The following is a 12,802-nucleotide window of genomic DNA, read 5'->3' as shown; positions in this document are numbered from 1 at the left end:
ATTAAAATTGAAATTAAATGGATAATAAGAAGGCATAGTTGTGAAGTTGTGACAATTATAAGTATAAATATTCATAAATGATAGAAAAATCTTATATTAAAAAAGTATCTAACATAGATGAAATGATATTCAAGAAATTAAGTTGCTATCAATGGTAAAAAATCCAAATTTCAGATACAGTAACTTTCATCAGAGGGGAACTGCATTTTCGGATGACTGGGCCTACCGCTCCATTAATTCCATTTATATCTTATTTTCATGATCCCTCAACTTTTTCCCTTTTAGTACAAGTCATGGTGGGCATAGCCATCATTAGCAGAAAAAATAAAATAAAATAAAATAAAAATAGGTTGACAGTTGCATGCAACATGAACACCAATTATTTTATTATTGTTTCAGGTTGATGACCGATCATGAGAGTTAAAGGGCTACTAACACGGTTAATTGGAGACCACACCTCTTGTGTTATACGATCTGACGTTCGTGTAAATTGGCAATTATATTGAAACAATATGTGATAGCTACATGCACTTAGTATTATTATAATAGAACTGTCTAGATAAGAGGACATGGTATCATTAAGGGCCGTTTACACGGAGCCAGTTTAAACGGAATGTCAATATAAAGTGGATCAAATCTATAATATAATAAAGGAAATTTACGAATGACTAATAAAATTTCAGTCTGGGCTACTGGACTGATTAAATTGAAATTTTGCATATTGATTATTAATTTACCGAGGATCGTTGTAGGCCTGTTTCAAATTCCTCAAGATTTAAGTTTGTCAAGTTTTTTATTTAGACCCTTGCGGAGCACGGGTTACCTGCTAGTCAATAATAAAGTTTAATTTTTCTAATGAGATTAAATCACCATCTGATTCAATAATACAGTTCAAGCTATTACTGTACAAATGGATTTTATAGACACGTCACAAAATACAGCTTAAATCATTTAAATAGTTATTATTTGTGCAACTAGTGCGCAAAGTGATAGTTTGCTGCACCGAATGAAACGTTTACGCACGAGCCGTAGGCGAGGGCGGAATGGTTTCTTGAGTGCAGCACAGGAACTTTCCGCACGTATTTCACATTAAATTTTTCCTCCAGTTACCATTGAATATGAAAAGTGGTTGATTATGGGTAAGATGCTGGCTGAAATCCATCAAATGTTTGTCTGTATAATTATGTTATTAATAGCAACTTCAATTTATTTTAAACTTGATAATCCAATTGAAAATTAATAATCGATAATTTATTCAAATTAAAAATTAAATTAATCCAATTAATTTAAAAATTTGAATAATTTCTAAATAATTTTTCAACCAATCAATTTATGAATGTAAAAATATTTGAAATAATGAATAATTAATAATATTCAAAAAGTATAATTTAATGAGTTCTCATTTTTATTTATTTGAAAATCAGAAAAAATATAGATAGAGCAAATTCGCATTCAAAATACACGCCAACAATGTCAACAGCTGATTGGGATGACTGCAAGATAATACGCAAAGTATTAAGAGTAAGCAAAGTAATACTTTCAACAAAGTATTAAGAGTAAGCAAAGTAATACTTTCAACAAAGTATTAAGAGTAAGCAAAGTAATACTTTGCGACCTAGTGCGGAAAAGTGATTCTTTGAGTTCTGTAATCAGTGCAGGAATGGTCACTTTTCAAGGTAACTGTAGGAAAAGTATATAGTATTCTATGTTTTAAATCTGACCAAAAGAGCTATATGGGACAATAAAATATTCATAAGGCATACAAGATTGCAAACAGTGTCTGGAATTAACTGAAAACATTAGATTATCGCATTATCGGTTTTATATCACTAATACCATAAGAGGAGTGGAAGCCACAGAGAATAATTTTTCCTTTGAAACACGCAATATTACGGATCATTCATCCTTTACCCACAGGTCACAATCTTCCATATTATTTTATATTATGAATAAATCGGCAATGTTCCACTCACTAGGATCTCCTGACAAATCCCGATCTATACTCAAGTGCATGTCTATCTAGACTCCATTTCTATACTCAGGAACTGGTTGACACAGCATGGATAAACTCGGATTAGATCAATAATTAATGAGTGACTTGTACTCGCTTCTCGGTTGATAAGGCGTTAAAACGTTGAAAAAAGGGAATCATAATTCCTATTGCTCACGCATACGCTCATTCATTTTTGCAAACAAATGAGAGTTGAAAAATTACTCCATCCCATTACATGAGCTATAAAACTATCTCTATGTTGTTCTCATATTCTTAAGGAGTAGTAACAATGCTTTTAGTCGATCCACATAAGATTTATTGATTAATGCAAAATGGATTGATATCCTCACACATTCAAACGTGCCTTATCTTTTGAGAAGAAGAAGTGATAACTGATAGGACCTAGACTACATTTACTATATTTGTTGAGAACGGAAACAGAAGATAGAGGAAGAGGAAAGAAAGAGGAAGAGGAAAAAGAAGAGGAAGGGGAGTCAATGCTTAGTTCAAGTAAGATCTTTATTTGAATTTAGTGGAGGAAGTGATAAAATGGTTGAGAGAAAAATCACGCTCACGATTTGCTAATACTATTTCTAGGTTCAAAAAAGCATATTAAATGATTGGATGAATGGAGGAAATTCGATGACAAACTAATAATCCGTAATTTATTCGAAAGACAGAACTTATTCGCAAAAAGATGTAAGAGATTTACGCAAGCTTTTATTTTAATATCGATATTTTGTGTTGAGAAGTTGATGAGCACACATCATGATATATGGTGCTCATTCACGTAATAGAAAATATTTACAGCGTGTCAAAATGTAATAATCGGTTTATTTTGTAAGTTTCTTCAGAGAGAGGTCATTGAAAATTCCAGGCGAAAAAGCACAACTTACGTACACAAACGAACAGTCAAGGAAGCCTACTGTTTTATCAAACTCTGACAGATATTTTCAAGAATAGTCACATTAACAAAATCGGAAAGCTTGACTAAGCTGGCGGGAATGTTGAGGGGAGGTTTCAAGTCACCCAATATCCACCCCAAACATAATTAGCCTACCGTACTTATAAGGAGTGAGTCGGATCTCATGGCTGGACGATACGGTACATTTAATAATACATAAGAGATTAGATTACATCAGGTTTTCAGAAAACTGAATTGAGAACCGATTTCTGAATCATTTACATGCAAGGAATTATTATTAGTAAGGTACATTTTGGACTCGGAATTTTAACTCATTTTGGACTCATATAAAAAAAATTGAAGTAAAAGTAGCCTTGGAGAAAAAAAAAACAAGAAAATTTCAGTTTATTTGGATGGCTAAAGTCACTCTGACTTGAGTGCACGATAATAAATGGTCTAAATACAGTATACAAAGTAAGGTTTTGATAAGGAAGTGAAATTTTCGAATATATATTACATTCAGAGTAATAAAAAAGCTTTAAAATTTTTCATTACGTATGTGCTCAGTAACTAGTTATCTCACTCAAGAGTCCTAGTTTCTCCCACTTTATTAAATTCTGGATAAAATAGCTTTTATAATAAAATTAGACTTTTTCATAAAATAGCTCCCAACTTAAATAAAAAAATTGAATATCCTGAATTTTCTCGTAAAATTAATTTTTATTTGATATTAATTTATGTTACTACTTATCTTAGGCTTAATAATGGATACCGGTATACTATACACATCTTCAAGTTAGACGGTGCACTAGAATAGTACACCTATTCACTAGAATAATAGAAAAATATTAATTTTAATCTAAATACCGAGTTATGGTGCTATTTAGAACGCTCAATTGTCTGCAATATAAATAGAATAATTATCAATCAAATAATAAAAAAGTCGTAAACCCAGTAATTTGGATCAAGGAAAATCTTCATAGATTACGCATTGAGATTCTAGCAAATCATATTTCTTCTCTTTAAAAATGAGACCGACGCCTAAATTATGGGTCGTGGAAATTCTTCCTAGATTCCCCACTGAACTTTCAGTATTATATTCCTTCAAATAATAAATTTTATCGAGGTTCTTCTTAATTATTTTGTTGAGTATGATGCCTACTTGAGCTCTAGGTTTGTGCGTGGGTAATGAGACGGATGATGATGAGAGATGAGTGGATCTACAGCTTGAATGGGTTACAAATCAAAAATGCCAGATTAAGGGATCTTACATTCCTATTCACTTTATACTATTTCAATAAAAAATGAATCTTCATAGAGATGAGGCCGAATCCTAAAATTTGAGAAATAACTCATTATATTATTCAATAATGAGCGTCCTCGGATCTCGAAACTGGAGGGAGACAAAACCAGAATGTAAATATGAACCCGAATAGGGTGAATGACCTCCCACGATCAAGTACAATAGGGAATAGGCGACTATTAATAATCATAATAATTTTTATGACGATTTTGTTCAACCCCCAAGGAATAAACGAATTTCCCGCAGTAACATTATATTGAGTGTGTGCTCTGGAATAGGCCTAATAAGTTTGACTGAGGTGGAGACTTGTTATGTAACCGCATCTACATGCTTACGTAACGGGCCCTGGATCTGCAGCGCCAACTATACAGGCATACATCCAGTTGTGAAGCCTCTGCTTGCTAGCTAGGGCCATACATCATTGCCGTCGCTCCCAACACGTCGCTATTTGACAATATTCACCAATCTCAGGTAAAGTAAAACAAATAACATTGCATCCAACGAGTTATCAGCGTAGATCATGCTGAAAGTTCAGCTAATTGAAAGCTTTCCGCAAAATGTGGACGATGAGAGAGCGTTTTCAGTTATAGCCGGTTCAAGAAACACACATTTTTTGTTCTGACATTTTTATAACCGTAGACTATGACATTTTTTGCATTTCTGTGTAACATTTGTCACTTTTTTAGCGATTTAACAAATGATTTACTTCATATAAGCTTCCAAACAATTTGAGTTTGCAGCAGTCAATGCTATATGAGCTGTTACGTAACAACTTTTGATATGCCGATGCGAGAACAAGAGAGATGTTCGCTGTTGAAAATTTTCAAGTAGTGATCTTGCTCCTTCCCATTTTTTCACACATGTGACAGTTCTGGCCATGATCTTTGTGACATTATGCATGACCCTGAAAGCTACTTTCAAATTTGCAAACACCAAATCACATTATTCCAGATTCCAGCTAACGAATTTTAATCGAAGAATGACATGATGCTTGATTGTTATATAAGTTCTCTAATCAATAGTTTACAAACTTGATATATCTTAATTTCGTCCCTCATCAGATGAAAATCAACTATTCTTTGAAAATCTATCAGTTAGTACAAAAAACCCGATCTATAAATTCCAAAATAAAGAGGTAGCTTGTCGCAAGAATAACCCCACATACACTTTGGTTGGAAGAGAAACCAGTTTCTCTAAAAATGAGAACGTCATTTACCCAAGTAGAATGCATTTTGTGAGTCAACGTCTCTTGAAGCTTAGGTAGATGACAGCGAACATCGATAGATGAACCGTATCTATACTGAAAATTAAAGGTAGTGATTTTTTTAATAAAGTTTTGTGGATGAGAATAACGTCAAATGTTACAAAATATAAATAGAAAATCATAAGTAATGATTGAAGAGATTATACAATCTATATTTTACAATTTCTTAATGCAAAATTTATAGTGTTCTATTTAGGGATACTTCATTAACATTTATATTTAAAAATCAATGCAAATACACTGTATTGTTCTAGTATTTTCAATTTACAAAAGTTTCATGTTAATAACAATTTGTAATGAAAAATCAGTAGTGAAGCTTATTGTTATGACATATTACGGTATAAATTATAACTAAAGACCGCCTACATCCAGCCCATGGAAATGTTCATTTTATAAGTCATTCATTTTCTGTTCTTCACCATTTGTTGACTAGAAATATTTCAATGTGTACCTATGCTTCTAAGTTTTTATGAGATAACATAAATACATTTACATTTGAATTTGTGGAATTTGTCGATCTCTTCCACAGATAGCCTAAACTAAATTTATTACTGTAATTTATTACCCTCTTTTATGCTCTTTCTTCTATTGTTTACTCTTATTTTTACAACTGTAGCCTACTTTATCTCATGATTCATACTCTAATCTAAGTACAATTTCTAACATTTTCAATTATTTATGTGCATTCTTCAATTTCAGTAAGTAATTTGATGGGAATGACCTTTTGAAAAACAAAAATGGCGTCAACATCTGAAGAGTCTGCAGCGACTCCTTTGCTGTCTGCTGGAAAGGGCAATCTAGATGAGAACAAATCTCCACTCAAGAAGCATGTGAGTAGGAAGATTTATCATTAATTCAAGATAATATCGAGGAGAAAATTGTTCAAACTCGTTGCTAAATGAAACAAGGAATTCCGAGTACCTATCTACGGTACCATTCCACCTATCACATTGATGATGTAATGTCACATTGGTGACAAAAATATCTTGATTTTGTTATAATATTAAAAAATCATATAATTTATGAGTCACATTGATATAATTTTAAAATATTATTAAATTTCACATTAATATAAGTCACATTCATTACATGGAATATTCTTTATGAAATATTATTACTAAATTCGACTAGAACTATTACAGAATATTGGTCTAAGTAACCCATCTAAGTAAAGATGAGGAAGTTTATTGATTCTAAAAGCTCATTTTATACGTTTTCTGTGATACTAATTAGTGGTACGAATGGCTCCTCGGAAAAACGTTACAAGCGCTATTTCTCAAATTTTACAAGAACTAAAAAAAACGTTTCAATGTTGATTTTTTAGATATTTTAAAAGTATTTTGAAAACTCCTCCTACCAATAACTACTAGTAAAAGTTATAAAATTTATCAATAGATGTCACTACATGATAGGTAAGAGCACAAGGTCCATAAAAAAATCTCGTACTCAAATTTTGGCGCTTGTAACGTTTTTCCGTGGAGCCATAATAAGTCCAAAATCTGTCATAAAGACAAATAATATACAAGTAAATTCACCATGTTCATTCAATTACCCTCCAATAATTTATTAAGAAATAAGAAAGGTAATAATGTAATTAACTGGATTTTAAAAAGTGAGACGCCAAGTGATCACTACCTACTTGGAGAGGTTGATCAAAGATTGACATAGCTTGATCACAGGCTACAATTTCAAACTATTTCATTTTTTATGTTAGTTATTTAGGGTTACTATGCTAGTATCAAGCTATTCAAATCTCGAATGCTGTAAAGAGCTACAAAATTGAAATTATATAAAGCATTGGTGAAGCCTGTGGTGTGTTGCGGATCGGAAGCATGGGTGCTGTTGGAGATATGCAAAGACTGAGAGTTTTTGAAAGAAAGGTGGTGAGAAGAATCTTGGGCCCTGTTTTTGAGAATGGTCTCTGGAGAGGAAGAAAAAAAATTTGAAATAGAGGAATTCTTAAACAATGAAGATGCGGTCGATAAAAGCTGGCAGAATAAGATGGATGGGGCATATTTTGATAATGGGAGATGGAAGAGTGGTGAAATGTATATATGGAAGGAGAAAATATATAACAGAAGAAGAAAAGGTTGACCAAGAAATAGGTGGACGGATGATGTGGAACGCGATCTAAGGACGCTTGGAGTTCGTAACTGGAGGAGGCAGGCCGAGGATCGAGACAGATGGAGAGGCTATGTGAGGGAGGCCAAGGGTTGTAAAGACATGTAGAGCTGAGGAGTAAGTAAGTAGTTATCTAGGGTACCATAATTTGATTAGTTTTCAAAACATTCATTCAACAATAAAAGCTTTAGCTTGTACGATTATTACTTCAAGTACAGTATGTGTAACCTTATCCAAATTTTGGAGAGGAATAGCACAAGGTTACCTTATTTTTCCTCTCCCTATCATTTTGATGGTGTACTTATTGTATGAATGAATAAATAAAGAAAGGGTACCTATATTTAATGGTATTGAATTACTTGCATTGGTGTTGTGTCCTGTGTTTAGAAACAAGAGCATACAACAATATTATCAATTTAAAAAAATTAAGTAGCAGATAACTTATATGTATGGACCATGCACCTATTATTCACTTTATTATTGAGTTATCGAGTGATAATTTGACATCTAAGAGGGAGCGGACTCCCCTCCCCAAATGTCAGATTATTTAGTCTTGTTTAGTCTGACTATGGAATGAAACTAAATAAATCAAATATTGCCACAGTTTCGTGAGTTCAGGCTCATTAAAATCCTTCAAGGAAATTTTTCAGTCATAAGAAAAACACAAAATAGATTAGGAAAATTCTCCGTTCTCAATCATAGTAGCTAATATTGAGCTACATGAAATTCATCATATGAGGTCAGTAGTTTTATAACACATATTTTCAGAAGAATGTTATTATCTATAACCGTGTAGTCTACTGTGTATTTATTGATCACAAAGTAATGAGAAAAGAATCTTGAGAATTTTTCAATGTTGAAACTGTTCCAAAATAGTTTTATTTGCATTAAGATTAGATAGTTATACAGGTTTAAGAAAAAACATTATTGGAGAGGCGTGGAGAATTAAGTTAGGTGTACTATAATTATTATAAAGAACAGGTTTTTAATAGCAGGATTGTCTTAAAATAGACCTCGAACTTGCCAATTTACAAATCTTCTTAATTTGTTTTATATTTTTTCATTATTATAAAGCATTCCGTAAAAACATAATAGAAAAATGTTTTTTATATCTATTAATTTATTTATACATTGATACATACAATATAATTCTCAATTATGAATGATTGGAAAAGGAACAACAGGCTATTTGTGAATATAACCTGAATTTTGAGAAATCACCTTCAAAAAAGTATTCTTCAACACACATGTAAAAATCCAAAAACAAATCAGTTAGCCTATGTAAGAGAGTTTCAATTCAACTATGAGATAGTTCTTAAATTGTTAAATTCAATGAGATCTTACTTTATTTATACTATTATTTACTTTATACTATTTTTATGTTTACTGTAGCTAACTGCAATAGAAAAAATGACAAAATACATAGAAAATTCCACTTAATAATCTCATATAATCTTTATAGTCCACTCTGTTTCCTATTTAGAATTCAAAGTCTTCATTTTATTTAGATTTTTTGTCATATAAAGGTTAATTTAACATTAACTTTTGCAGGCTTTTATTGCATTCGTGATTGCACTCCCAAGCATTGCTCCAGGAATGTGCCTTGGTTTCTCAGCAGAAACATTGCCTCAACTTGATCTGGGAGTGTCTGATGCAGCTTGGTTTGGTAAGTCAATCAACAATTAAGTTAAATTGTAACTCAAATTAATTTGTCATTAGTGAAAATAACATTAATAGTTCTTAATGTGTTTATGTAGCATCTTTTGCTCTAGATATACATTTTCAGGGGGAGTCCTCTTGAATACCATAAACGTTTAGTGGATTTTCCCTATCTAAATTATTATCAACACAAAACTTCAAATTTAAGTATTTTGAAATTTAACAGAAATATCTTGATAGAATCATTCATTTACGATTTATCATCATGCAAACAATTGATTAAGATATGACATATGATTGTCGCTACCGGGAAAAATCAATTAAGTATAGTTGGTTCCTAAATGCTATAACCCATCTAGAATAAAAATGTGATATTAATTTATTGGCATTAAGATAATCGATGATGGTTATGGTTCAAATAAGTACTTGATAGGATAGACATGCAAGTTTCATTAATAAGATGAGAAAAATGAATTGAACATTTAGTTAACCACTAACTTGTATTTAAAAAGGATTAAGAATTTCCTGTAATAAGAATACTTTTGATTTACAAACTAAAGCTTTATTTATTGCAAATTTTGCATTATTAAAACAGAAGCTATGAAGTAGGCTAAATAAATTTTCAGAGTATTTCAACAATTTTCAAGACAAGAAAATGGATACGTTGACTTTTGAAAACAATTATTAATCATATTCCAGATGCATATTGTCTCTATTTTTATTCTCAATAGAAATATTATTTTCACCACTTCGTTTATTTACTCTGATTATGAATGTTTCTTCCATTTTGATGATTAGACGTGCATAAAATAGCTGGGGTATTTATCAATTTATTGACTATTGAAAACCTTCTAAAATTACTTTAGACACAGTGATTGAATTTTCTGGTGATAATAAATAAAAAAAGGTTATCGAAAGTTCATGTGTACTGTTAACCCTGTATCAATGGTTTTGTTGACAGCGAGCGTCATAGCACTGATGATCCCGATTGGCTACCTGCTGAGTAAACCAGTGATGGAGAGATTCGGGCGTCGAGTGGCCCTCCACACAGTCAGCGTGGTCGGCCTGCTAGGCTGGCTGATGCTGTCCTTCCGACCCACCGACCCCACTACAGTCAAGCTCTACCTGGGACGCATGCTCACTGGCGTGTCGGTTGGCTTGGCCATGCTGCCAGCCGCCACCTACGCCAACGAGAGTCTCAAGGACGCCGTCGAACAGACCTCGATCGTCACCTGGTCAACTGTAGCCCTATGTTTCGGCATTCTGGTCACCTACATCTGCGGAGCTATGATTCCCTACTACCAGGTGGCCGGCGTGGCTGCCATCATCTCGGTGTTCTCCCTGCTCGCTGTGGCCATCTTTGTGCCCGAGAGCCCAGCCTGGCTGCAGACCAAGGGTAGGCAAGGAGATGCCGAGTGGGTGCAGAAACAGCTGGGAGCTTCCCAGGCTGGCTCCAGCACCGACCCAGAGCAATCCTCGCCCAGCGCTCCCCCGGCACCAGCCGAGCCCCAACCAACCAGTCTCAAGGAAATCATGAAGGAGATCGAAAAGCCAGAAGTGCACAAACCCCTTTTGATAATGTCAGCATTCTTTTTCTTCCAGCAATTTTCTGGTGTGTTTGTGTTCATTGCCTACATGGTTGACATAGTGAGAAGCGCAGGAGTGATCGCCTTGAACCCCTACTTTGTGACCGTGCTCAGCGGAGTCATCATATTCGGGGCGTCAATAGTGGCCAGCTTTGTCTACCCCAAGACCGGCGTACGAGCTCTGGCAACCCTTTCTGGTGCCGGCATGTGCATAACCATGCTTTTCATTGCTGTCTATCTGTCTTTGAGACCTTACTTCTTCACAAGAGCTGAATACTACTACCTAAGATGGATTCCACTGATTGCTATACTTGTGAATATCACGTCGAGCACTTTTGGATTTCTGATCTTGCCGTGGTCGATGCTCGGAGAGGTGTTCCCGTTGAACGTGAAAGGAACAGCCGGCGCCATAGCAACTACTCTCGGCTACATCTTCTGCTTCATTGCCATCATATCGTTTCCCCATCTATGGCTTTCTATGGGAAGTGATGGAGTGTTTTACTTCTATGGGTTCTCGGCCCTTCTCGGAACTCTATTTGTGTACTATTTCCTGCCAGAAACCCATGGTAAAACACTGGAGGAAGTTCTGGACGGATTCTCAAAAAAGAAAAAAGAACAAGTATGAAGAAGTTGAGAGGTCCAAACTTGGGCATTTCCCCTTTCCGAGTATTTATTCAGACCTTATAACATAAATCATTTAAAGGATAGGTAATGGTTTCTTAGGCGAGATTCAACACTCAAGTAGAAGTGGAGAGCAGTATTAACAACAAATATATTCATACACATTCCATTATCCCTCTAGTCTTAAAATATTGAACCGCCTTGTTTTTCTACCTGGAGTGACAAGTTTTCTCAAATCTATTTGGAGGAAGAATCTCAACAAAAAACACTTTCCCTCATTTTTTACGATATATTATTCTGAGTAGAGATTCGATCTGTTAAAATTTAGTTAGTAGATTAAAGGAATGCTATATTTTTTTTATATGATGAATAATAAGCACCCCAAGAGGCAGATAAAAGTGCAAGGAAAATCTAGATTCAGAAGTGTATTTGAAGAGCCTCAAAATTCGAAATACCGTAGTCACATAGGTTCATTATTGTTATATTGTTATTTCGTTGTGATACCCTTTCTATTGTAGCCATAATGGAATTGATTAAAATTGATTAGAATGTTGCATTTATAATTATTAATGAACGATTTGATTATTTATTACATCATAGTTCTTCAATGAATATTGTCGTTTGATTATCATTTTTAATAATAAAAATACATACTATTTTAATTCATTGAGTAATAGTTTTATTAACAATCCTCGTACTATAATATTCATGTGAAGGATTGACTTCATATCATGTTTAGAAATTATAATCAATGTTCGGACAACAACCTGGAATTCCTATTGCATTTTATTTTGCCATTAGTCTGAACAGTTCACATTAAGCATTGGTATTTGAAAATACAATACTCGGAGAATTCTGTTAGCAGTATTCGGATTGGCAAGTTCAACAGAGTTTGTTGAAGAGAAAAATTTTAGTTACTTGCTTTGATGTACATGAGGTCTGATCAGTGATATTAATAAAACAATATTGCACCACTTTAAAAAACTGTTTTTGCATACCATTCAATGTAAATAGTAATGGTTAGGCCGATATTGTGGTGTATCTTCATATTGAATTCAATAAGTTTTCATAATACCTTTACTTGGATATCGACTTTACTATTACGATTGAGCGGCATCTATAATTGTGAAAACACACTTCATTCAATATGAATTTATACCATATCACAATTAATTACTGTTCATATTGAGTGGTAACTTAGATATTTATATTATTAAAATGAAATAAAACTACTTGAAGTGGTCACAACCAATCATTTCTTGAAAGTCGAGAAATTATTTTAGATACACCATAATGAATCACTAGTTTACTAGAAATTGATAATGATTCAAAAACCGGAACTAGCTACTTG

At 33.4% G+C, this 12,802-nt stretch overlaps 1 protein-coding gene across 2 annotated transcripts; it reads left to right on the top strand.

Annotated features, from left to right (window-relative positions):
• Positions 1–4,463: 4,463 nt before the first annotated feature.
• Positions 4,464–11,874, top strand: LOC111047023 (facilitated trehalose transporter Tret1). Of its 2 annotated transcripts, none has more exons than XM_022332688.2 (4): positions 4,464–4,671; positions 6,164–6,294; positions 9,137–9,251; positions 10,206–11,874. In XM_022332688.2, the coding sequence occupies exons 2-4, from the start codon at positions 6,202–6,204 to the stop codon at positions 11,453–11,455; spliced, it is 1,458 nt and encodes a 485-aa protein (XP_022188380.2). In that variant the 5' UTR covers positions 4,464–4,671; positions 6,164–6,201; the 3' UTR covers positions 11,456–11,874. The 2 variants fall into 2 exon arrangements, with proteins under 2 accessions (XP_022188380.2, XP_039278681.1); XM_039422747.1 differs by lacking the exon at positions 4,464–4,671 and adding an exon at positions 5,408–5,513 and having other exon boundaries at positions 10,206–11,840.
• The last annotated feature ends 928 nt before the right edge of the window (positions 11,875–12,802 follow it).

The sequence above is a fragment of the Nilaparvata lugens genome, chromosome 1 (assembly GCF_014356525.2).
Source record: "Nilaparvata lugens isolate BPH chromosome 1, ASM1435652v1, whole genome shotgun sequence".
Classification (NCBI taxonomy): Eukaryota; Metazoa; Arthropoda; class Insecta; order Hemiptera; family Delphacidae; genus Nilaparvata; species Nilaparvata lugens.
The sequence above is the reverse complement of the archived record's forward strand: the minus strand, read 5'-3'. Positions and strand labels throughout refer to the sequence as shown.

What these genes read in the sequence shown, in the direction of transcription:
- LOC111047023 (XM_022332688.2), top strand. Translation starts at nt 6,202, where the DNA reads ATGGCGTCAACATCTGAAGAGTCTGCAGCGACTCCTTTGCTGTCTGCT. An exon ending in AATCTCCACTCAAGAAGCAT is followed by an intron (nt 6,295 to 9,136) that starts GTGAGTAGGAAG and finishes TAACTTTTGCAG; the next exon opens with GCTTTTATTGCATTCGTGAT. An exon ending in GTCTGATGCAGCTTGGTTTG is followed by an intron (nt 9,252 to 10,205) that starts GTAAGTCAATCA and finishes TTTTGTTGACAG; the next exon opens with CGAGCGTCATAGCACTGATG.